The sequence below is a fragment of the Ceratina calcarata genome, unplaced genomic scaffold, assembly GCF_001652005.2.
Source record: "Ceratina calcarata isolate Rehan_Ccalc_2016 unplaced genomic scaffold, ASM165200v1 scaffold49.2, whole genome shotgun sequence".
Lineage (NCBI taxonomy): Eukaryota > Metazoa > Arthropoda > Insecta > Hymenoptera > Apidae > Ceratina > Ceratina calcarata.
Genome location: NW_017173325.1, coordinates 30,330 through 57,618, shown reverse-complemented (window position 1 = coordinate 57,618; position 27,289 = coordinate 30,330). Strand labels below are relative to the sequence as shown.

Here is a 27,289-nt window from a genome sequence, read left to right as displayed (position 1 = left end):
TCGCAATTTTGAAAAAAAAAATTTTCGTCAGCGTCAATACTTAATTGGATATCTCCTTCTATACTTTTTATCACTTAGCTATTTATTATTAGCATTATTCTTCCGACGTCTGATTTCTTTTTAATTATAGGAAATGCATTTTTCTAAGGTACATAAACTTTTGGGATTGACTGTATAGCCAATACATCCTTAAATAATAACAGCTTGCCCTTGCATACATTTATTATAGACCGGGCGTTCGTAACCCAAAAAATGGAACAATTTTTTACAGTCTGCCATTGATAAGGGAAGTATTTACAGCCACAAGCTGTAGATAGATGTACTTAAAAAATCTTCGTTACGTGTTAATGCATACTTAAACATTAATTTTAGTTAGCAAAAAAAAAGGAGTTTCTTCAAACAACTTTTTATAGTCTGGTATATGATATGCGTATTTTTTGATATAATAAATAATTCATAAATTAATAATTCATAAATTAATAACGTTAATTGTGCGAACGCAAAATAGTCGGCGTCGCCGAGCGACGATTATTAAAACAATATATCAATCTGAGCGAATTCATCGAATCATTGAAGGAAATATCGCTTCGTCAGTCGATCTCAACGATCGGAAGGCGTACAACGTGTAAGAAACGACGATCATTATCCTTGATTTTTGCCCCAGCCAGGGAAGAGTGTAGGTAGCAGAGTCGCGAATTAATACGCCGCGGATGACATTGCGCGATTTCAGCTTCGATCTTCCCGCGTTAAGTGACATTTTATTTGCTCCTTATCAATTTTATCGTCATGATTTAATTTTCTTCAATCCAAGTCTTCTGCGACTTGTACGGCAACAAATTCCTTTCGCCAGTGTCATCCTTGATAATAATTCATTATCCTGTCGCACTGATAAATACGTGCAAATCATTATAACAATTGTTTAAACAAACTGAATCAATGAGATTGTTTGAAATAATTCATTATTTACTGATCTTAAGAAAACCTTCGAAGAATGAGCGCTGTATACAAGTAAATCAGTGCCAAAGTAGAAAAGTATTTTAATAACATCATCGTACACTGCGTGTATACTCGTTACGTTTATTTAATAATTACCAGTCGTCCTTGCCTACTGAAGGCAAAATTTTATGGTTGTTGATTGAATAATTATACCAGCATATTCTCGTAAGAATATTTTTTGTAATAAAGATATCGTCAATTAACGCAACGAGAATAATTACGCAAATAACTTTTGTAATCGTGTGTCCTTTGGATTAAACGACTGAAGAAATTCTTCCACCTGCTCGAACCAGGCTTCTTGTATAATCCAGGATTCTTAGAAACGTCTTGAATAAATATTACTATAAATTCTGCTTCACACGCAGTTGCGTTAATTAACATTTTAAATCTAAGCGATTCATTTTGCACAAAATCAGGAATTTGCAACAGTCCATGGAAGTGAGTTAGAATAACCGGATCAAAGACCACCAACGAGTGCTGCTGCTATAAACTATGTCCCGTAGTTCCTTTAATCAAGCTCATCGCATCAGCCGCTACTGATAATCATCAATTTCACGGAGCGTCGCGGAACACGAGTAGGGCGACCGGTATCGCGAGCAAAATTGCACCGTAGAAAAATTAACGCTCTCAGTAATTGCCTCGTCGTCGCTAGTTTTTACTCCGTTTCCAGCGACGCACGACATGCGCCGACCACGCGCGTCTCGACAGAATCAATGCGATCCCTCGAAGCCATATGATATACATATTATCTTTCTTCAAGATTTCGAAAAATGCTTCAAATAAAAGTCGTATGTATTGCTATTTCCTGCAAGAAATGTCGTATGGAATTTTCTTCTAACTCGTAATCGGTAATTAATCGACACTTTATTGGTACTGGCAAAATCCAGCTGTTCCCCTGCCGGAACGGCAAAAATTTCGTTTTCCCTCATATTAGAAATAGAATTCGATGTGTCCGCTCGACAGTGTGAATGTTTGGTATCTGTGTGCATGCATGAATGATTGTACATGATGTGTCGCAGTATGAACATGTATATAAGCATTAAAATATTATATTAACTGCAAGAGCTTTTCTAATTTCGGTGCAACGTCCATTGCCCCAGCTCTACTCGAATACTTTAAATAGTTCTAAACCGTTGAATCAACCGTGAGTTCTTTTTTGTATTATAATATGTGGTATCACGCTGGCGATAATGACGCTAATAGATGTGATTCTGGAGAGGTGGAAGAGAAACGCCACGGGATTTCTGTTGGAGTTCAATGATAAATCAGTAACAGGTCGAATTATGAATTCTGAGTTGGAGGAGAATAACAGATCTCGTGAAATGCGATTGTTCATCAAAAGAGGCATAGGCGAATTTTATACCCTTTATCTTCTTATAATAAAGCGTGATACTATTAACGTTAATTAGAAACAAGTATCAAATGCGATTTTAATTTCATTGATGACGATAAACGGTATTTACATGAAAATGAAGAAAATAAAATAATGACACTATAATCTTTTTGAAAACATAATAGGACATAATTGTAGAATACTTGACGATCGGAAAAAGTCAAGTTAAGACAGAAAATTTGTAGTTTATTCTCTGAGCAGGTACATGCGGACGCAAAGCGAGCAATAGGAGAAGCACGCAGTGCAAGCACACGGACGACGGGTGTTGGAAACTAGTGCAGAAGGTCGTTGGAGGCCGTGATTTTCAGGATGGCTGTGTGTGAGTCACGTGTCGCGCAACCGCTGATCGTCGACGGCATACGTCATGTAGACGGCCCTCGTGATTCCAATCACGTAGCACGTGAATAGAAATTTCTATCAGCCTGGATGGGGACTTCCTCGTGGGGCTCTGACCGGTCATGCGACCACTTTAATAATTCACCATTTACCTCACGATTAAAAGCCACTTACGCGTTCGCCGCGTCCAGCAAAAAAGCCCGTTTCACCGGAACGCGAACGCGGCTTTTTCCGTTCTTTTCTTCTTCCATTTTCCTGTTCTTCTTTCCGTTGTATCGCATAAAGGAACAGGAAACTGTAATTAACGGTTTTTATAACGTCAAATAATTCCAGTACTGAAATCGGAGGAATGGTCTATTGAATAAAAATCATTCAGCATGTTTGAATAATCATTATTAGAGATGTTATTATATTCAGTGAATTTTCACCTGTCGTGTTTTACAGAAATTTTGTCAATACTTTGATGTCCATTAATCGGTGTTTCTATACCTGAGAAAACAACCGCGGTATACAAAGTACGGATTACGACCAATTTGTTTACATCAACAGCTGTTCTCGCCCGAAAAAGCCGTGCAGTAGCTTTCACCTACGTAATTATCGTCGCGCACGAAAGTTCGTACTACTCTGCTTTATCATTTTGTGTCGGGCAGCATTAATCACGCGATTATTATTAATTCCGTGTAATTGTCAGTATCGGGTTATATCGGGCCGAATTACAATAATTGGAAGGCCACCACCGACCGGTTGGTAATAGTGACGGTAATTGTAGATCGAGATGGAAGCGACCAATCGAATATTCGTAAAAGGATACAAGAAACCACGTGTACTCGACTTTATAGCTAAAATAATTGTATCCTTGTTTTCACCAATTAAATATCGAAATTCAATTTCCAAAGACGATTTTCAAATATTGGAAACCGTGTATCAAGCTGGATATTAAAAAGAAGAAAAATAAAGAAAGACTTAAGAAAAGAATAAGAAAGAATTTTCATATATTGAAATAAAAAATAGCTAGGATTGAGATATTTAACCAGAATTTTTCCAGAAATTTTTAAATTAAATTCCGACTGGTACCATTCACAGAAATCTTCTGTTCTACGCAAACAATTTCCACGATTTCTCCAAAGCTTTCTAAGGTCGACGCAAGCGCCTACTTTTGCAAGTACTCACCCGGCCCGGAATTGTTCTCACGAATTTCTGGGACTTGCACCGGGAATATCAATCAGTCCCGGGACCACACGACGCGCATACCTATACGCCTCGTAGCATTTTTATTTTATATACCCGTAACGTTCATGTTTCGAGGAATCGTCGTCGCGTCGTAACCCTTTCATGGCTTTTCGATTTTTAAGAAACACGCGTCGTCGACGATTTCATTGAACCGATCCTTGAGCGACTTGTTGACATCAAGTTGAATCAGTATGATAATAGAATTCATATTACCATTAATATTCCTTATAACATCTATCCGTCGCCCGATCCATCATTCATAGGTCAACATATTATTTTTTTATAGGCGTACTAAAAATCATTGATACCGTACGCAATTAAAATACCAGCTAGTGATTGTACGATTTTATTACGCTGAGCAAATAAACGATTCGCCGTGCAGTTTTTGCTCGAGAGGGATCCGGCTTCATTCACAGAGATAACCTGGCTTCGTGAGAGACCGCGGTGTTTCTTGTTGGACACGGAAAACGCGTTTATGCACGGTGAACAATCGGTTCCCACAGACACGTTCCCGAGGTGTTTGATTTTCGATTTATCGGACGGGCAAAAAGTCGCCGGTTAATCGCGCGGTTCTCTACCGATCGACGAACACGCCCACGGACGATTCCTCCTTTTCCGCAGCTTCTCGGGATCGAGTTTTTTCTCCCCTGCGCGAACGGAAAGAGATCCCCTCGTCTCCTCCCGGTTCGTGATCCGTGGCGAACGGTTTTTACGTCCGGAGCACCGATCCTATAAATATTAATGCGACCGTGAATCGGTGGTAAGTAACAAGTTTTTCGACGACCGCCAATGACATTTTATGGGACCTCACACACTTCTCAAAAAGCCTGGCTGCAATTCGATTTCAGAAGAGTATGATTCGAGGATACGTAAATCGATTTTTATCGTCCCCAGATATTGGATTCGAAATAAGCAGTAAAGAACTATGGAGATTGCGTTGACGCAAGGATGTAAAGCATTTCAGCAGGAGGAAAATATTTTGCATTCACGTCATGATGACACGAGACGGAAATACGAGAAATGCCATGGATAATAGAGTCCACGCGAGAGATGTTTATCTAAATAGATTTGTGTCTCCTTCTCCCTCTGTCGTTTTTATTATTCTTCTACCGAAATCTAAAAGTAGAGATCACGCAAGCGAGGCATTTAATTTATTTTTCAAAGAAGTAATGCTGTACCGTTATCCTTCAGTTAATGTTCATTCTAATTCAATTTATTCGAAATCTGTAATTAACCTACTTTTTGCTGCAACACATAAAATCAGTAATTTCAATTTATTTTATTGAGTATCTCGTTTCTTTGTAACAACACTTTTTATGTCGAATATGATGTTCTCTACAAAACGTTCCTCGATAACAATAAATCATCGATCGCATTCAAAGCGACCGGACGGCTTGTTGTAATTCACGGAACATCGGTAGCCCGTTCCGTAGAGAGTGGCTCGTGGTACGTGCATCAACCTCGAGCAAAAGCAACAGCAGGAGCGAGAAGGAGGAGAAGAAAGAAGAAGTAATGTCTACGTGTAATGATAAGCGAGGGGGCAAGGAGAGGACAAGGACGAGGTGGAAAAAGGCGTGGAAGGGGTCGAAAGCGGAAGGGAACGGGGCGCGATCGAAGCGAGCGAGCGAGTAAGTAGAAAAGGCGAGGCGAGGCAACCTCGTGCCTCGTGGACAATGGCCACACCGCAGGGCTATGGGAAACCGCGGTGTGAAGGCATGTGTTGTTTTCTCGAGGCCGTTGGAGGACGTGTCGCGGCTCGCATCGTCAATTTGCCTGACAAAAGGAAACCACCGTGGCGCGGACAGGATGCGTGACCAACCGGATTCCCGGCGATGCGACGCGACGCGACGCGATGCGATGCCTGGAATCCGTTCTTCCGACTGTCCGAACTTTCTTTCGATCCAGCCCCCACGATATTCTAATAACCCATCCACGGAGACGTCCCGTGAAATCCGACCGACTCGATGCACGGGATTACTCACAGATCCGTCTGAGCTGTGTGTGCGGGCCGCTTTGATACGCCGATAATCTCTCTTTAATAGTCTCTTTCCTGTCTTCGTTTTTCGGTCATCTTTTCTCACTTTCTGGTTCCTGGTTCGCTCGGGTCTTATGTTAGTTCGTTTCTGGATGACTAGTCGAAACTGGCGTGGCTTTCCGAGAGGGTTCGTTTAAGATGACGAAGTTTTGCAGAGGACGAATCATTAGAATTTGCAAATCAAATTCGTAGAAATCATTCACTACAGCTTATGAGAAATTGGCAATGATTACACGTTGATAGATAAATTAAGAACAATTTCTCATTGACTCTCCAGTTCTTCGACTGATAAATTGGAAATTATTTATAGCATGTTATGAAGGTTTCACAAAATCGGTATATACCTGTTCGAAATGAAATCGTTTTCAAACTTTATGTTCATAAGAGAGAGCTTACAACCGTCCATCGGAGAGCATTCATTTAAGCAGCCGTGCATAAATCTTCCCGGGGCCGCTTCGTGCACACGCTTCGAGATCGGGTTTCACATTGTAACGTCTTGTACGTTGAAAATTTCACGAGACGCGCATATTAATTTTTTTCGCTGATTTTATCGATCCTTTTAAACGGTCGCGTTATAGCCCGGGGCGTCGCGAGACTCAGTCATTACAATCTGAGTTGAGTGATTGCTAATTTCTCGGCGCGCATCCCTTTAGCCTTAGTTGAATTCTCGTCATTTGCATACATATTTTTAATTATTAATCAATTTTAGAAATGCAAACGTGAATATATTACGATATGAACTCAAAACGAAATTTATTACAATAGTAATGAATATGTTTACAGAATTATCAGTTTTAAAAATTCAGAAGTGATAGGAAATTTGTTACGTGACCGAAACAGACCGGATGAAACTTTTACAACATTGTGGAAGATGAGTTTTAAAACATTTCTTTAATAACATCCATAAAATTGAATATTCATTTTAACCGCGGATCGTGCAGTGCATCTGAAAAATGAAGAATATGTCGCCATCCAAAATTCGAATAAAGTTAATAACGATGTATATAATCGCTCATTGCTGCGTAATGACTGCCATAAATTGAAAATTACTTTTATGTACCTTGGGCCTTGTACTTGCGGAAGTACACTAAGAAGTAAAAGTCTTTCTTGAAAATTTTGTATAATAATGGCAATTATGGTACGATATTGAACATTCAATAGTTCGCTTCTTTTTTTTCTACCACTTTTCTGATAATCATCACTGACGATGCAGTCATTGCATCTTGTAAAGTATTATAAATAATACATACATTCGTCTAATACAAAAATTCTTCAATAATATTATTTTTATCCTTTCATGTAAGATCTTGTATTATATTTCATATATATTCTGCACAATTTCGGATTCTGCATAAATTATATTAATTCTGTTCAGAACAAATTGACTGAAAGCCATAAATAAACCATAAATAAACACCCTGTGATGTAATATTCAGAAGACGTGCATTCACATTACTTAACGAAAATGTCAGTGCAATTTTGCGAATGCTTTTCTCAACCACGTCAATTAAACAAGAAAATGCTTATTGCTCTGCACGTCGTTACAAGGCGTACAATGTATGTATGCAAATAACTGGCCGGCTGCAAATGTTACGTTTTCACTTGCCAAATTTACCATAAATGGTGACTTCGGTTCGGGCCCCGTACCTCAATCGTACAAATCATACGGTAAAAAGGCAATGACACAAATACAGCGATGGAAATTCTGGATTCGGGCGCAGGGTATAATATTTGTGAATTACGATAAGTACGTGAGATCGATGCATCCCGTCTCGCAATCCCGAACACGTTTCAATCGTCCAGTAGTTCCAGTTGCGAAAACTCCCAATAATAAATTCGTCTCGGCTACCACGCAGACTGTCGTGCCTGTTTACGTTTCCTGAATCCTTAATCGTATTCACGTATAATCCGTTTACGACTTTGTTAATTAACACGACACACAGTAACGTTTCAACTGCCAATCAGTATTTCGCCGTCTGGATTGTAAATTTTTTTATCAAGCATATAATATAATTTTATGCATACGCATGAATATATAAAAGGGTAATAATTTATCTTTCTGCTTTATTTCTTTTGTCTCGAAAGAATATTTAATTCCATTCTAATTCATAAATACATTTTGTTATATGATGGAAAAAATATTTATTAAATTGTTCCATCCGTCAATTTCCGTAATATGACGATTTCATACGTCTATTGTGAACACATTCGTGGCTCCAATACTGTGTGCCTGGCGTAGTCAGAGAGGGTGGGTTAAGTATGATCCGGGCAAGAGGAGGTCGAACGACAGCCGGATCGTGGCAGGCGTAAAGCGCAGCACACGAGCAGCACACGAACAGCACGCACAGCTTTCGGGATCCCTTGTACAGTACTGATTGTGAGATGATGCCCTGAACGCGTCCCTCCCCATTCTACGGCCATGGCACGCCGGCAAAAGGAGGCGAAGCCCCTAACGAGCCGGAGAAGAATGGGGCCCCGATTCAGGGTGGCTACGACACACAACACTTGCGCAGCTTTTCTGGCCCTACGTCGCCACGGGGTGGATCGACGTCCAAGGGGGACCCTTCTTCTTCACGTGGCCCCGGTCGGGTTTTCAACACGGGAAGACTCCGATCGACCGGTTCCCACGAACGGAGACACACCACCTGTGCGTCGGAACGAGGACGAACACGGCTACCCTGTGCAAACGAGCAATCTCCGAACGAGAAAGGGAGAAAGGGAGTGTGTCGTGATTCGGGCCTAATTTCGAGGACGCACCCGGCAGCACACCCTGCGCTAGGGGGGCGTTAAACGATTTGCTCCGGGTTAGATCGCCCTTTGACCATTCCATCACATGCAGTTTCACATAATTCAGGCAATCGCACATTTTTTATTATTTCCTCTTTTGAATCTGTGACAGTGTTTCTTAACGATTTTTAATGAATTTCATTAACTTTGAATTGGAATTAGGATTTGGGAAAAAGGACACAATGAAATGCATTAGACAATTTATAATATTAGATTTTCAGAGAAGATTTCCCATTATCTCAGCTACCTTCCTCCTTCGGAAAGTTCCTTAAAAAAGATCTACGCTTTATCTCGTCCCAGAAAGAGACATTCTTTAAGGAATTATCGCCGAATCCGTGTTATAACTTACGACTGTCGTTCGACGGCGTGGCTATTCCTTTAATGGGAAACTAAGGAAGAAAACGGCGGTATAATTAAGACTCGAAACGCTAATGGACACGATGGGTGGAGGCAAGGGTGGAGTCGGGCCAGAGCCGGTGTCGGCTTATACGTTTAAGCAAAAAACACGGCGCCGCCTGTTCGAAAAAGGGAGAAATATCGTTTATCGTAGAATGATTGCGCCTACAGCCGGAGTGCTCCTTTGCGTTTAACCGGTAGCGGTTGTTAATTAGTCCCCCGTCTCGTTTGAGTTCACCGATCAGCGGCCAGCCGGTGAAATAAAACCTCGCCTCTCTACGAGATTTCCGCCCTATCCCCGTCGAAGGACGACTTTTTTCAACATCATCCCTATCTGCATTTCAATATTATCCACAGTCTTTCCATTCTTACCGCGAGTCTCGATCGCGTTCAATTTGCAATTAATTAATCTCCCGCCGGATCACCGGCGTTTGATTCTCGGTTAAGGGGTGGTCAGATTAACGAGATCCGATCCAATCATTAATTGGTGTCACCTTTTCGTGATCTATTACATGACACTATAATCGTATCCATCGCAATTTGTTATGTTAAGTCAATTTTACATGGAATACTAATTGCTTATTTCATTAAATTTTGTTGTATTTATTAAAACAAATGTTATTGAGTTTAAAAAAGTTATGGAATCCTTTAATGTGACACAAGCTTATCGGTTCAGATCTGACTTTATCAATCTTGTGATCTTGTGCTAGTTTCGAATCGGATTATAATCGAACACGTTTGTAATTCGTTTTTTCTATCAAGCATCGTTTTCTCGTTTGCGCGCGACCATTTTTCGGTTACGGCTGTGGAAAGCCGGCTTATCGCGCAAGACAGAAGAGTTAAAAATAAAGACTGAAGCACGCGGAGCTCGGCAGGGGACCGTTGCACGAGTAGCCTTTCAGTCAACATCGACGTTAAATCGAGTAGATGTGTACGCGAAGCAGGTGTCTGCTCCGAAACCGGTGAGAGGGAACCGGGCCGGGAAGAGAATGATGAGACACGATTATCAAGAAAATAACGGTACGCGGGCATCGGCCACGGCGAAAAATGCGAACCGCGAAAATTGCATCTCTCCGTCTCCCATTTTCTTAAGGAAACTGCGTAAATATAATGCTAACGATTCACCATAATTCCGGGTAAATCTTATGATTTTTTTCACAAAAGTGTCATGAATTTATAATTTTTTTGTGTAATGTTTAATAGCGATTTTTCATGAATTGCAGGAAAATCCTATTTCGAAATATTAATTAACCACGAGAAATACACTAAGATAATTTATCTTTTGAACATTACATTACACACTAACGGTCCACATTAATTACACAAAAAAGGCAGCGGTTACTCGTGGAAAAATTGCAATCCTGCTGAATTCAGTTCTTCCTCTAAAGTCGTAAAGAAACGCGGGAACGGGAATGGCGACGAGAACCACAAAATCAGATGATCCCATGAAGCATTCCGTTGTTATTTCTTACGGCACTGTTTTTTTTCATCGATTTCATTACCGCGTTGAATTAATGACTCGGAAACCGTGCGGGTGTCGGAGATCGGCGTTTCTGATTCGTCCGCGTGTTCTGTAATGGTGCATTAAGCCGAACGGATTCTGTGTCTACTCGGCGAGGCGAAGTTAACACCGTAGATCGCGTAGCAACACCTGTAGAAATAAGAAGGGGCTAGAACTCCGTACTGTTAATGGGTGTTTATTCTCAACTCGCGATCCCCTTCATTTGAAAATACGTGAGCCCGAGATTCGACGATTCACTTCCATCAGCCTTGATATTAATCCGTGGTCTGTAGAAAAGATCAGATCGTTAGATAGAGTTTCATTCGTGGTAGAATTGATTGGCGTCGGTGCTCCTTTGTTCGGTCGAGTGGCTCGAAGAATTTTGATGACTGTTTTGGAATGTAACCCTTTAATCGTTTCGGCGTAACTTTGAAGTCTCTCATCTATTTATTGCATCTGATATTATAATTTTGAAACGAAAAATTTTTTAGGAAAATGAACGGCGCACGACTCTTCTAAATGGTAATTGAAAAAAGTACAAATTACAAATAATCGCCGGCCAGGTTTCTCCTGCATCTTCTTGCGACGTTCAACTTCTAACGACGATTTCACCGCGGATGGATACCCGTTACCTGGTGAAACGTCTTCATCACGACTGGGTACGGCTCGTAACGGTGGGATCACGAGTCCTTTGATGTGCGCCGCGGTCGCGCGACAAGCTGGATTTTTAATTCGTCGAACCGGTCAACTTGCACGGGACACAACGACGGCGTATCTCGATTTAATTATCAACCAGCTATCCGCTTGTCCGCCCGGTCGATTTCGACGAATTCGCTTGTTCGACGGCCAACGCGGTGACTTTCACCTCCGCCAGATTGAGAGGTAAGGCCGAGTTTAAAGCTTTACGTAACGAGAGACCTAGTCGCACGAGACCAATTAATCAGAAGGGAAGAGAGAGAGAGAGAGAGAGAGAGAGAGAGAACGAGAGAGCGAGTCTCGTTTAAGTCGTCGTAACACGCGTACAACCTGCCAACAACAATCTGTCCAGGCTTACGTAAAATCTACACTCCATTAAGCATCGGGCAATTCGAACGGAATTCGAACTTTTTGTCCTATCTGTTCGCACCATTTTTTCAATAATTATACATTCAATAATTTAACAATAAATGAACGTAACACAGGTAGAACTTCTTTGTCACGGATTCGAACAGATCAATGAATATCGTATCACGTATAATGCTACTTTCAATTAATGTATCTTTCTCTGACTGTGTAATGTTAATTTGAAGATATCTTTCTATCTTTCCTCGTTAATGACTCCAATTTCCGTTTTTTGAACAGGAAAATGATTAAGAAATTATCTGATTGGTAATTTCAGCAATTACTCGAATACTTGCGACTATTTAATTAAATACTAAGTAGTAGCTTTTATGCAGGACTTATTTTTGATAAAAACTGAGATATTGGAATTACTTCAAAATATACACTTTGTTTGAATTCAGCTTGTTCGAACGTGATAAGATGGGAATGGAATGAAGTCTTCGCTTTGAAAGGAATTTTATGAGTACCAGTGTAGCCGGAATTATAATAGCACCCGCATGTCGCGATGCAAAGAACCTTGTCCTTATGTGATGAGATTTGTTTGCATTGAGATTAACTTGCAGGCTGCAAGCAGTTCTCTTCTGCAAGTCGATGATGGTTAATAAATTATCAGTCTACTGGCAGTTTACTTGATACACAGTTTCACGAAATACAAAACAATTTTGATTAAATTAGACACCCATTAAGCGATTATTAATAGGAGCGAAGCATTCTTTATGCAGTATTTTTTGCTGAAAATGGTCACTGGAAAATTTTGGTTCACTCGTCTATGTTACACCCAGTATAAACTTGAATCGGATAGCGTGCAATGAACGCCTATAGGCGTCACGGCAAATAGGTCAGTTGGGCTATGCTTGGATGGAAGCGTGCGATTGTTATCGACTGTATGGCTTAACGTCGAAAGGGTTAGGTTGGACGATGCATCGGGTCAAGTGGTTTCGTTACGGTTGCTTTACATTTTTCGCGGTTCATTACGACTGCCAATTCACGCTACGCTAATGCGACGCTGCATTCAAACACGTATTCGTTAAAATCGATTCGTTACAGACGTCTGATTTATATTTAAGTATTATACATTAAAGAATTATTTTTTTAAATAGTTCCAGATGAATTCAAAATCTTTTTTTTATTTTAGTAAATTAATTAATATTTTAAATATTATGTAAAGCTTTTCGTCGTAATATTAATTATACAAATACTTGAATTTCTAAAAAGTAAATAGCACCAAGAGGTGAATGCACTCAAAAGAATAGTGATCGATAGAATCATATATAGACCTATACTACTGTAGAACTTTGCCGCAGTATCTGAAGTAGGTAGCGTGTTGGCAGTAGTCATTAAAGTAACGAAGTTTTGACACTCTTTTAAACGAATGCCAACTCTACTGCATTGCGTGAATTTCAATTAAAACTATGTCTCAAGCGAACTTTTAAATTTTAGTAATGAACGTAACATAAGAATTGTTTTCGTGTCTGACTTCTTTCTGCCATTACTACTTTCTTAAACCAAGGCAATTATTTAAATCACATTATGCGTATCCTTCATGATTACCCCCTTTGCCTTGACCTCACGAGAGACCCTGCTAAAAAATCACTGCTAATTAGATACCCATCATGCACCGGCAATTTTAGCATACCGTGTATACAGAAATGAGTTGAAAAAAAAAGAACGAGCAGCCATCACGCGAGCACAACCACCCAAGTTTTGTGCTGCAACGTGAACATCCCCTTGGACGCTCTCACAGATTTACTCAGAGCTACGTCAACGAAGAAAGAGACGAAGCACTCGAACGAGGGAAGAGGAAGATCGCGAAGGAAGGAAATAAGGAAAGAGGATCGTCGGTGGCATTGGCGTGGTGGCAGGGTGCCGGCCGAGATGAGGGCAACAATATGGCCCGTGCTCGGTACAATAGCCTCGTATTATGTGCACAACAAGCGACGATGGGGCCACGCTAAGGTTACATTACCGGGACCAGGTTGGCTCCTCTGCCGCACAAAGAGGACTCACGGCTCGGTGCACAATGCGATCAGGAAGAGCGGCCCAGAGAGCACAGAGAGAAAGAGCGAGAGAGACGTGCACGACGCCTCTGTGTTCCCACAATAAGAGTCGCGCGTGTACACTAACGTCCACAAGCCATACCGGCACTCTCAAAATCGACGTCTCAAGAAAAATTAAATCAACACTCTTAAACAGTCGCTTCGCTAAATGCATTTCTACAATCGCCTTACCATTCGTCTTGTAAATAATAAGAAACGATTGGAATGGGGCAAAAAGATGACACGACGCGAGTGTACTTTGATTTATCTAATTTTCTTCGTCATCTCCCCCTTTACTTGTGAACAATAGTGTACTCATTGAACCGTGCGTGCACGTATATCCACGTCCACCGTGCCGTTCGCAACGCGTGTTCCCGTTTGCGCTCGCTGGTGGGGAACGCCGGGCTTCCAGGCCTGAGAATCTTCCCACGTTTCTCGTAGCACGAGCCAAGGAGTGTATATACGAGGCGAGGAGGAATTTCGGAGGCGAGGCTGCCCATTCTACTGCGGCGAACACCACCGCACCGCACCTTGGCGAACCTTGCTGCCGGGGGTTCGACGAGGACGACGCTTGCTCGCCTCACAGCGCCGCGCCGGGTTGCGAAGCGGACGGGAGCGAGACCGAGCGATCTACAACTGTTTTCGGTGCCGAGGATCGAGAGGAGAAGAGGGAGAGAGCGCACAGTGCGGAAGCGTTTCGTATACCAGCAGCACGTTCCGAATTAGCGTCGCTGAACTGCTGCTGCTGCTGTTGCCGTCGTCGTTGCTCCGCTGCCGGCATCTTTTACACCTTCTCTCCCGTGATTCCGTGTGCCGGCCTGATTATCTCGCCCGCCGTGAGAGAGAGGGGAACCCGACGCGTCTGCACGTCGCTGCTTTTTCCGTAAACATGCTCCGAAAGCGTACGATGGCTCGTCCGTGGACTGGCTTCGTTCGACGATATTGATTGCATCCCCTCAGGTAACTCTCCCCGGCTCTTTCTCGCTCGTTCCATCTCCCTCCACCTCCTCTGCGCAATCCTCTCTTACGTGCATGTGCAGTATATGTCTCAAAAATCGTTTTTATAAATCCTTTTTCAGTTTTAATTTCATCAGAGAATGAATCAAGGCTTCTTTGTACTTAATTCTGTTCTTTGAATAAAATTCAATTTCTCATTTAATTTGTGTTTATACTTGCAATTACAGATAGATACTTAAAATGCACATAATTAAATTCTGCATTTGTAGATCAATACTTGACTCATAAACATTTAATAAACAAACTGCAAAAATAGAATAGCATTAAAAATGAATTTTGTAGAAACTGTGTAAGGACGTTCGTGGTGAAATCAAAGACGAACAGGTCTAAATTCGATGCGACAGAGTATCAGAGTTGTTAATGCAATTAATGATAAACGGAGTCCGTACGACATCTCGATGATAGCGGCGTGCCATCGCGGATAACGCTCGTTTCGCAGAAGCTTAGCAGGCACACGGTCGCGTGCGCGCGGCTGCGCAAGTCACCACTACATCCGGCTCGGAGCAATCAGTGTAATTATCCTACCGGTCTCTGTGCTGGTACAACTCATGCTAATGTAGTCGTTCTCGACGTCCGCGACATTACCTATGTCAATCGACCTGGAAAAGAAATTATAATTCTCAATGTGATCAGTCTCGTTCGCTGGATCTCTCTCAATTGAAACATGTCTTCATAAGAATACTAGAAACCGAGACGTGCGCCTGCTTAGAATTGTTATAAGGAATCATGACTCGCAATCATTTATTAATCACTTAAACTCATATTGAATCGAGTATAAGTATTAAAGTATGTCTGAAATTCAGAAGATTACTAAGGCGTTTGTCATCGGATTTTATTTAAATTTATCACCTGTAAATGAATCACCGACCCTCGGTTAAATGAAAGCCGCGTTCTTGCTTAGTTCGCTGGATTTCGTCGGGTTAAAATTACGACGGTGATCGAGGCGGGCATCGATGCGAACGCAAATTAATAATAAGTACGTGACACATCAGTACGCGAATGACGAAATTAATTCAGCGTAACCGAGGAGTGCGGCACAATGCCAAAACGGTCGCGAAAATATATTGTGTCGACTTCACCGCTATTGTATCCGAACACGCCGCCTGTCATAGATAATAGAGTTCTCTTCTGCGTCTCGCTATTTATCGGAGTGTAACCAGCGAATCGAAGGCGGAGTGCGAATGCGGACGATCGTACAAATTTTGTGGCATTGTGAAATTTCATCATTCCTCCTGTGAGTAGTAGTGGGATTTATTTAAATAGGCGCACAGATGAAAGGTAACGAATCTTGACATGTTTCTTCACTTTTGTGTATGCATATAGCTTGGCAGTGCTACTTGCTATCAATTATTGACAAAATAAAACTGCGACGCGTGATTATTATTTTCGTTTCGCAACATTTAAACCTTGTAAACTCTATTTTAAAATATGCATCAATAACATCTAATTCGACACAGAAAAAGACGTGAGCCGAAGTGACGATGGTCCAAGCCGCCACTGGCCATAATTATAACACCGGGGCGTCGAATAAATTCTTTATAAGCGAACCGTCTATATCTGGACAGAGAATCTCGAATGCGATCCGTTCCACCGATCGGTGAATAATCAGCGGTTTCGGGTCGAAAGAGGTTCCGAACCGATCCTATCGGCGACGAGGCTGTTGCTTTAAAGAGACATCACTCGGACCTGGAGGCTCGCCTTCGGCCCGGAGCCACAGCCGCTCGTAAAACGTAGCCGATCGGCAGTTAAGAGGCAGTGTATACCCAAGGCGACAAGCGAATTCTTTAACGAACGATAGACGGACGCGAGCGGCGGCGACGATCGTCGCGGCCGATCTCCGCTCTCGCAGTTTAGAGGCAAAGCCTCGTAAATACTCGAGACGCGTCGCGCCGTGGCCCGCTCCGATCCGTGTTTGGCTTCACCGGCTTCCAAAAGGGCTAAACACTTCGTTAAGTCCCGCAAGCGAAACCAGTCCCTCCTCGGGTGTCCCTCGCGCGCCGATCATTAAGATCGTACGCTTAATTCGAAAAATCGGCTGCCGATCCGGTCGATCGCGGCAACTTGAAAACCGGTTCGGCCCTTTTCTAATGCCAAACGCGCCTCGTCCTCGTACCAGAGGGAACTGGTTCTCTTTCGATGATAAATGGTCAATGAGAGGATGGAAATAATTGGAGTTTGATCGTTGTATACGAGTCTGGACCGGTGCCAACTATTCTGCGACCCGCGCGACCGATTACAACATGGAATTCTTCCAATTACTCATCGGCAATTAAAAATACTGTGCCGATCGAAACTGAAAAATTATTTCTCTTTCCACATTTTTATCTACGTATAATGTTAGAATCGAGTGAAATTATCAAATATAATATTTCTCCATTGCATCTGCGCGACGTCTTAATATAAACGCTGGACCATTTTTTCTGAACAAAATAATCATGAAGTCATAAGGATTTATTTGTTTAATCTTCCCATATTTAAAAATGTGAAATACGAGAGTAGCCCGACCCAAATATTCCCGTGCTGGTTCGAAAGAGGACAAGCGTGACTATTTCAATTGTTCTACATCGAGTATAATAGAAACTGGTCCAGCGACGCGAGGCGACGCTCGATCGCCAAGTCGTGATTCAGCGGCGTCCTGTTGGGTGCCAGGAGGAGGAACGGTGGCGACACGTGCGTGCACGTGCCTCGTGTCGGTGGTGTATTCCAGTGAATCAACAAGTGTCGTGGCTCTCCCTAGCCGTGGCGATGCACCGCGCGGTCCGGATTCCGATAAACCGGTCAAACCGAGCGGGCCCCTAGTTCTCCCGACGAGCAAAAAGCTAAGCACTGAGAACCCGTTCCTTATCGAAAATTGAAGCGCGACTCGATCGCACTGACAAGCGCCGCGTGCTGGTGCCTCGTATTCTAGCGTTGGTATACAACTTACTAGCGTCCTTGATTCTTTAGACTTAGACGGTTCGATTTCTGTTTAAAATGTTTTAATACAACTGAGGAATAGCAATTCTGATATTTCAGAGTGACTTGGAGTAAATCGATGAATCTTTTATACCTATAAAAGATTCTTTATTTCATCCTACTTCCTCTGAACTCTTTAAAAGCAGACATCACTGAATATTATACTCTACATAAAGGAAATCATCTGCATGATTATTATATAGGAACTATTACGACGGGATTTGACGACTTAATTATCATCTCGAAAGGATGCAGCGGATCGAGAAAAAAAAGAGTACCGATACGAGAATTCTTTAATTACCCTCCAGGGCGAAAGCGTTTTTGTGAAAGTAACAAAAAATTAGCCACATTTTTCTTCCCCTCCGATGCAGTATTACCAATTATTGGCGGTCGCGGCTTATTAACGCGAGCCGTACTAACTTATTAATCACTCGAAGCTACATAAGCTTGCGCATGTACAAACGTGCGAATGATAGACGAAGACCGTTTCCGCGATAATTACACGACGTTCGTTAAAACATTCTGAGAAATGAGCGCGGGCAATTAAAAAAAAATATTGTGTCCCATTTTATGTTTACGATCCAGTACGTATCTCGAACACACGATCCTACGCACCGCCGCCTAAACGCGATCGTGCGATTTCTCTCAGGAAATATAAAATCTTAAATGTATTATGCATGACGGGTGATCTTAAAAATATCAGAACTAGTCGATCATTTAAATAAAATCGCTCATGCGGAATATTGAGAAATGAAGTATTAGAGAATAGAATGTTTCTTCCGACGCCACTTCTACGTTTCGAAGACGTCAACGAATCGGGACAGTCACGAGTGTTGATAAAATCGCGAACGATATCATTCTCGGCGAGTAACAGAGCGCAGACTCTAACAAAAGCGACGATCACGAGAAACGGCGGGAACAGCAAGAAGAAGAAGAAGAAGACGACGAAGAAGAAGCAGTAGAAGGAATCAAGCAGGAAAAGAGCGTAGCGAGAAAGAGAGAGGAAGAAGTAGCGTTGGAGGATCGCAGCCGATCGCGCGGGTCGTCCTCGTGCTGGTCGCGCGTCATGGCGTGTGCTCGCCGCTTCTTTTTTCCCCTGGATTCCCCTGCTCCCCCTTTCGTCACGAGGTACCAGCAAGGGTAACAGTGGTAGTAGGAGAGAAGCAGAAGCAACGACGAAGATCCTCTCTGTTCTCTCTCTTTCTCTCCTTTCTTCTCGCGCGGAGGCAGAAAGCGTGCAGGTGTGCACGAAAGGGTCTTCTCCCGCGCGCACCAACGAAGGGGCCCCCCAGCGCCACTCGAGCGAGCGCGCGCGTAAACGGGCACGCACGTCGGTCGGAGAGAGACGCGCGAAAGGGAACCTGCGCGCCGCGCGCGCGGGCCCAACAGGCCCCCGATCTGTGGGAACTGTTCGGCCCGCGAGCTTCCCACGATACGCTCCGGCTGCTGGCTGGCTGGCTGGCTGCTCCGTGCACGGGCTGCAGAGTTCACTCGTGCGTCTCCCCCCTTTCCGTTCCCTTCTGTCCACGTAGCCGACACCCTGCTCCCCGGAGAAGAGTCCCCAAACCACGCGGTAGGGGCGCCGGAATGGGACACTCTGGAGGGGAAAACCGGACGAACGTATAAGTAGCCGGTCGGTCCCCACCAGAAACTCAGAACCGTCGTGAACACGGTAGCGATACATAGTAGTCTCGGCACTCCGAGAACGCATTCACCACGCTAGTTAAAGCTTACGCACTGTACGCTCACGCTTAGAAATCAGTCCGATCCGTTCCTGAAACACGGGACATCGTTTGGTGACAAGTGACAGAAAGTGAGGAGCAACGATCTCTTCTACAATCGTATCTATGGCACCGTTGACGAGTTACACGCCGGTCGGCGGTATGGAGTACGAGGAGCCGGTGTCGAGGACTTACCAGTACAGGAAAGTCATGAAGCCGATGCTGGAGAGGAAGAGGCGAGCCAGGATCAACCGTTGCCTGGACGAATTGAAGGATCTGATGGTGACCGCGTTGCAAGCTGAAGGCGAGAACGTGGCCAAACTCGAGAAAGCTGACATCCTCGAGCTGACTGTACGCCACCTTCACACGCTGAGAACCGCGAGGAGGCTCACCCTGACGCCGGAGAACAGCTACGCGGACAGATTCAGGGACGGTTTCACCCAGTGCGCGCAAGAAGTGTCTTCGTTTCTGTCGACTCCCGTGGCCGCTGCCGTTCACCCGGCCGCCGGCGCGCAGTTGATGAGACACCTCGGTGGTTGCCTGAGACGACTCGAAGGGCCTGCCGCGAGTCCGATTGGAAATGCAACTACGACGGTGAATACCGTGAGTAAAACGGCACCAGCTCTCAGCCCGGCCACCAACGTGACGGTCACCGTACCGCAAAACGTTTACACGCCGCCGCAGAGTCCTGTCAGCGTGGCCAGTTCCTCGGGAGAGTCCACCGAGTCGAACAACGCCGTTTGGAGACCCTGGTGATGGGTGAAGACGAAAGATGATTTGCCTTGGAGATTGTGAATGAGGAGAAAACTGTTCCTTCCTGGTGAAGAAGCTGTCCTGACACGGGCGAACAGCGAATAGGAGGGAAAACGACGAATCATTGTCTTCCACGTTTCGAAAAATTGTTAGACCCCGTCCTATTCAGGGCGTTCGGTTAACGATAATCATAAGAACGACAACGTTTTGTAAAATAATTCATTGTATCCGGTACTTCTCTCGACGAAATCTTATCTATAATGTATTTTTCTCTCATTTCACGGTACTGTAAATAGGTGACGAAGCTTTAAGTGACACGTCTGTGATAGGGTTCAATTTTGTACCTGAAATAAATCCCGTAAAGTAGATTGATTATTATCTATTATTATAGACTTTAACTTGTTATATGTTTAAAAGACAGTTTTGTGGGCGAGAGATACACGATGTTTTCCCATTCTTTTTTTTTTGTTGAGGAACTGATCGTACATTGTGCAACATTGAATAAACACGCATTGTTTCAAATTTCCTTTTCCTTTATTTCTTCACTATCATTCTTTAGCATAGAATTATATCGTTAGTTAATTTCTTATTATGTCATATTATTTAGTATCTACGAACAAATTTCTATGTTTAGTTAGAAGAGTTACATGTCCTCTGTAGTTATTACTTAAATCGCTAATAAATTGTTGTAACACGTTATAATAATTGTAATACGTTCCTTTTCGATAATTAAAATCAATTTTTACTCATTTATTTTTATGCGACTTACTATGTGTATAGTGCATTTTCTGAAAACGGTACTTCTCAAAATCTGTATGTATGAAACATTGAATTAGAAATGTACAACCTGTAGGGTATATGTACGATATTCATTCTTATTCATATCGCCTTTTTACTACAAATCCTATATTACAATGTTATCTACGATTTCATTTGTTAAATAAAACCAAATGTAAAACCTTGAATTTTCTAAACGATCATTTCACACCACCGTTTGATTTTTCATTGATTCATTATTGCTTCACACTCGAAACCGTTCACTGACTCAACAATAATCTATTCCATAAGAATGAAAACATAAATATTTTCAGACAAGACGAAATTTAATGGATTAAATTTTATCGGTTAAATTACGGTCATCGATCGCTATAAATTTCACCCAAAGGTGAGCGAGAACTTCATTTTAATTTCCAATTTTCAAGCCAGTATCGCGGCATCGCATCAAACGGCGAGAAAAAAGAGCGACATGGAAGAAAGGGAACGCAGGAATAAAGTCACTTCCATGGGAAGCTTAAAAATAGTGTTAAATGTTAAACAGTACCTGTCGTCATTGATTCCAATGAAAGACTGCGTGATTAATATGCATAAATATGAGCTCGGTTCACCCATTCGCGATATCAGCGAGCAAATATTAATCAAGCTTATGTATCATGGTAGTTTAATGATTTACTGATAACTTTTATGCCGTACATTGTACATTTAAATGATAAAATCATTATGGATTTAATTCATAATGAATTGCTATATGTATACAACAAGAAAAAGGGTCAGAATCAATATTAGAGTATCTTTTTAACGTTGCATGTCTTCAAGTATCTCTCTCTCTCTCTCTCTCTCTCTCTCTCTCTCTCTCCCTCTCCTGTTTCACTCGACGTTAAATCAATTTGGGTGATCAGCGGCGCGAGAAAAAACGCGATTTCGGTGATAACCTAATTTCGGATTATTGATTCACTACCTTTCACGCGAAGCGGACCAATCAATCGTCTCACCGAGGTCCATTTCGCAAGCTGGTAAAAAGTGTCCGGTAATTTGTACTACCGTCGAGAGGGTAGCGATGCTTTCGCCATAAAAGGCGACCAGCGACGATACGTTTGCGAGAGGGTCCTCGCTTTTGGGTACGTCACGAATCGGCCTGGATGCTTCTAGCGATCACTCGCGTAGACGAGCGAGGAAGATTGACCGCGCGAAATTAATTTTAAGCAGTCCTCGTTACGTTGATGACGGTAGATTGAGAAATTTTTTTTTTCCTGTTCACGTGTGTCGAATCTTCCCGGTGGAGTGAATCCTTGATTACCGCAAATTATGCAATGCTGTGTTTTGCAAATTGCCTGTCTAAATTAAACGCGTTATGTATTGGCCAATTTATTTCTAAAAATTAGATCAAATTACATTTGATGCGCTTCTCGGGGCCACCGCCTGACGGTTAAATAAAAAGCATCGAATAAAAAGCATCTTCATTAAGAAAATCGTAGTGTCGAAAATGGTGGGTTTAACGAAATTTAAACGTGCGTCCCGTAATATTATAAGTAATGAAAGAGCATGAAAAAATTCGAGGCACGAATGGACTTATTTTTATGCAAACGAGTAGAATTCTGTGAAATCGAAAGTCATAATAGCTATAACAAGCGCGTAACGGGAGTATTCCAAATTAAATTTTACCGCCTATGGACCTGTCTCTAGAGCGTGTCGCATTATAAATTACATATCACAAAAGGCATTTACGTATCATTGGGGCAAATTAAAAATCGTGATAATAATCGATGAGCAGCTGTGTTTTTCTTCGTCCGAGCCGAAAAATTCGTGCCGTGTCGAATTTGCAAGCAATCATCGGAGTTTTATGCGTATATGTATATCGATCGGTTATCGATCAAGCACCAATCAACGAGACTCTCTCGCACTTTTTTACAAGCTTTCCCGCGACGAGCAAAACGCCCCGCCGCTTTTACGTAAATTGAACCGTGCGACGAGAACCGGCTACTTTTTATTCCTACCTCGCACGATTTTCTTCGACGTTTTTTTGTTATTACACGCGGTGTTCCGCTTCCGATCGATCGATAATGGACGATCGAACGCGAGACATTGACTGGAAGCCAAGTACCGATCTTATCACGACGGCATTAAGGAGTTACTTTAATTGACCGGTGCGCGCGTCGTCCGTCTTCATTCCGGAACTTTGAATCGATGTACACCGGTGGTTCCGTTCCGACCGATTTCACCAAAGATAATTCGATTATGACCCGGCGTATTTTACAGTTTTTGGACGATTTTATGGGCCCGCGCGACGGAAGAAGTGAAGACTGATTAAGTTATTGCAAACTTTTTATGCGGCATCCTGGATCGATTAAGATATGCAAGGTGTCCGTGAATTATTATATGTACGTCGTGCCTCCCAAGACTTCTCTTTATTACCAGCCATCTAACTTCATCGCCTCAAATTATTCTGCAATTTTTAGCCTTCTCTTTAATGTACGATTATAAAATTTAGTGTCGTGAAATGAAACAGAGAATTTTATTATCCAAATTCCGTGTTCTTGCGTATAAAATGAATTATGGATGCATGAAGTAAAAATCGTATAAAAATCCTGAAGTAGAAGCTTCTCAGGCGTATCCTCATATATCATCTTATCTCTTTATCGCTCAGCTTTATCATTTAACGAACGTATTTCGTCACATGAATTGACAGCCAAAATCCTTTCGGTTCTCTGTTACAGGTAGCCGCGGGACCGTTCACAGAATGCTGACAGCTGCCGTTTACATAATTTAAATAGGTAGGTAGGTAAGTACGTGACGTGGACGCGGACGCGTGTTTGTGGGAAGAATTCGGTGAAACAGGCCAATAGCGCGTGCGTGAAAGCCTTTAAAGATATTATTATAACCGATTACTCCGCGCGATTTACGGGCCAATATAACTTTCTCGTCCGGGTATAGCTCATTAAGCGGCCGATGTTTAAATACGGCCGGACGCATCGATAACTGTTTTTATGAACTGCTACCGTTTAAGGAAAAATTGTAACGACGACGCGACGCCTGTCCGAACCAATGCCGTGGCGTGCCGTGAAATCCGATCGTTTAATCTTCAAGCGTCTTTTTAGCATAAGAAAATCGGCCACGATTTCTTCTTCTTGATTCGTTACATGTATTCGTCTTCGAAAATTGTATCAGTCGGTTGTGTTATCTTCTGGGACTGTCTTGTTACGATGGGAACCTCGCTCACTGCATTTTAATTACTTGCTGCCTGCCAACCAGTCGTTCTTCTCGGATCGTAGAATTTTGCTTCTTTTCTGCACTTCTGATTCTTTAATTATACACGAAAAGTATCTTCAGAATTCAAATACGATTAACAGAGATTTTTATATAAAATTAGCTGCTTCAAACTGAAATTCGACGAATATTTTCTTATTCGAATTTAAAGACGAACTTTCGATATCCACGCAATCGATGTATCTCGACGTGCGAGCCGGTGACGTTTGTAGGTTGGAGAATGCCACAGTAATGACGCGAGACGACGAAAGTGAGAAAACGATGGTTAATCCGCGGGAGTTTCGCGCGGCGCGTAACTCTAGCCGCGTGCCGATCCGACTAAAGCCAACAAACCTGTTTCACGGTAGATGTTACAGACCGTCCAGGATGGACATGATCGGGTACAATCACCACGACGAGGCCGCGAGCGTCGAGAACAGCATCGACGACGACGGTGACCTCGAGGGCCAGAACGAGGACGAAGAGGAAGAGATTCTATCGTTCGTCGACATAGATCGGCGGCCGCTGACGATAGATCAGCTGACCGGTGCCAGTGGCGACAAGAGATGCAAGATGCCATTCAGGAGAAGCCTGTTCTCAAACGTGCCGCCGTACCTCGCGTTCCAGTCGTTCGACTGCAAGGGCCCATTACTGCCGTACGAAGTAACCAAACACCTGAAGTGGCGTTTGAGCACGATCACACCATTAATCGTACGTCGTACCTTGGTCAACTCAGGTTTTCGGTTGATGAAGAAGTGCCAGGAGTGGTGCGGCACCTGGGGCAAGCACATGAAGTCGATGTGCTTCCGGGCGCTGAAGGACTCGCAGAAGATCAACCATTTCCCGGGCACCTTCCAGATCGGCCGCAAGGATTGCCTCTGGTTGAACCTGAGCAGGATGATGGTCAAGCACGAGGTGAAAGAGTTCGGTTTCGTCCCGCGGACGTACGTGTTGCCACGCGATTTGAGTTGTTTCCGGCAAGTGTGGAAGAAGCTCGGTAGCAAGGCGAAGTGGATCGTGAAACCGCCGGCGTCGGCACGAGGCACCGGTATAAAGGTGGTCCACCGTTGGTCCCAAATACCAAAGAAACGCGCGGTGATCGTGCAACAGTATCTGTCCAGACCGAGATTGATCAGCGGCGCTAAATTCGATCTGCGTCTCTACGTGCTGGTCACCAGCTTCAACCCGTTGAAGATCTACATTTACCCGGACGGGCTGGTCCGGTTCGCGTCGGTCAAATACAACGACGACATCAACTACCTCAGTGATCGATTCATGCACCTGACCAATTACAGCATCAACAAGACCAATTCCACGTACACCAGCAACGACTGCGTGGACTCGTGCACGGGTCACAAGTGGGCGCTTAAGACTCTTTGGACGTATCTCGAAAAAGAAGATGTGAACGTTCCCAAATTGTGGGCCAACATGAAGGACATTGTCGTGAAAACTATGATAGCTGGGGAATCGTCTATCACATCTTTGACCAGAGCCAACACCTCCTCGCGATATTGTTGTTACGAACTGTTCGGCTTCGACATTCTCCTGGACGAGAATTTGAAGCCTTGGTTGCTGGAGGTGAACATTTCCCCGTCGTTGCAGTCTTCCTCGCCACTGGACACCGCCATCAAGGGGCCACTGATTAAATCTGTATTCAACATAGCCGGATATCAACTGCCAAACACTTTATCTACTGAGGAGGCTGGGAAATTGGCACAGAAATACCAATTGGACATGGTATCCCAGGATTACAGGCTGCATAGATCTACGCTGACTTACGTGGAGCGTCAGAAACAATCGTTGTACTCGAATCTGAGACTGCGCGAGGATTATGTGAACGATATAATAAAGGATCTCACGCCGGACGACGTTCGACACTTGATTGCGTACGAGGACGAGCTGACGCAATTGGACAGGTTCGAGAAGATCTTCCCCACTGCCACCAGCTACGAGTACCTGCAATACTTCGACGTACCGAGGTACTACAACATGCTGTTCGACGCGTGGGAGACGAAGTACGCGGACAATAGATCGATCGGGATCATAAGATTGCAAAAACTGTGCCGGCAGAAGTACCATCTGGAGCAGCAAATGGTCTATTAGGTGACTGTGTTCTCCTTCTTCTTTTTTTTTAACCGGTTACCGTTTTAAGGAAACGCGTCGTTGAGATGAATTTGAACATAAACGAGGAAAATACATTTCTTCTCCATTTTTTTTTACATACTATATTGTACACTGTATATCACCGTGTTGTATATGAACGATCATATAAGGATGTCAAATAGATGTTCGCGTCAGGTGCCTTTCCCACGGTTGTGCAAATTTACTTTAATGTATGGAATTTTGTGTCTTAATAAAATTAACACATTACAACGATTGAAACCGTACGGTCATCTCGCACTACCTTTTTTTTGCTCTAATTTTTTTTAATCGTCGGTCGGGATATTCCGCGTGAAGCCAGGGAGACGAGGTTTGTAGAATTTTTCTTTTTGTAATATTTATTACTTTTACGTGCGTATATGGCTCAATTTCTTTGTAAAAAGACGATAATTTTAGCTTCTTTAGTTTACATTTTTAATGTCACAGAGCAACTGCAGGATCAAACAAGAGCACAAATTTTCAGTTTGCTGCCATATTGATAAATCAATCAGAAAAGAAAGCGTTTCTTCTATTCAAGAAGGCTACGACGTGTATGATATTTATGTGAGGTACAGAGAGCGAGTTTAAAATGCGTGTTAGTTGTAAGGCGAAAGTAACGACTAGAATAGAAAATTTAGTGAAGAGCGATAATTTTTGGCCAAAAATCGGAGTAGTCGAAAAAAGTTGGTTCTTATTAAAAATTCGTTGTAAAAGCTCTACGTTTAAGCGAATGCAGGTACATAAAATGTAATGGATAAAGTCAATTACTAATAGGAAGCATTGTTAGGAATTTTTATTCTTATCAATTATTGTGCCTTGCGTATAAAAAAACATTTTTAATAAACAAAGATGTTGAACTAGTAACTTATTACT

General features: G+C 42.8%; 2 protein-coding genes across 14 annotated transcripts in view; both read left to right on the top strand.

Moving 5' to 3' along the window:
- LOC108627989 (tubulin polyglutamylase TTLL4) overlaps positions 1–26,659 on the top strand; it is a 131,425-nt gene extending 104,766 nt beyond the window's left edge. For 3 of the 13 annotated variants that reach the window (XM_018029622.2, XM_026816122.1, XM_026816126.1), the window contains 2 exons: positions 23,749–23,805; positions 24,646–26,659. In XM_018029622.2, coding sequence (XP_017885111.1) covers positions 24,665–26,380 — 1,716 coding nt within the window. In that variant the 5' untranslated portion in view covers positions 23,749–23,805; positions 24,646–24,664 and the 3' untranslated portion in view covers positions 26,381–26,659. Of the gene's footprint in view, positions 1–2,590; positions 3,571–11,165; positions 11,557–14,493; positions 14,772–15,594; positions 16,107–23,393; positions 23,413–23,748; positions 23,814–24,645 lie in introns of those variants that run through there. The other 10 variants (XM_026816125.1, XM_026816123.1, XM_026816128.1 and 7 more) reach the window with 10 other exon arrangements.
- LOC108627990 (enhancer of split mbeta protein) lies at positions 19,419–21,222 on the top strand. The gene has a single exon (XM_018029629.2). It carries the CDS (start codon positions 19,631–19,633, stop codon positions 20,258–20,260), a length of 630 nt encoding a protein of 209 aa, XP_017885118.1. The 5' UTR covers positions 19,419–19,630; the 3' UTR covers positions 20,261–21,222.
- Positions 26,660–27,289: the final 630 nt, after the last annotated feature.

What these genes read in the sequence shown, in the direction of transcription:
- LOC108627990 (XM_018029629.2), top strand. Translation starts at nt 19,631, where the DNA reads ATGGCACCGTTGACGAGTTACACGCCGGTCGGCGGTATGGAGTACGAG.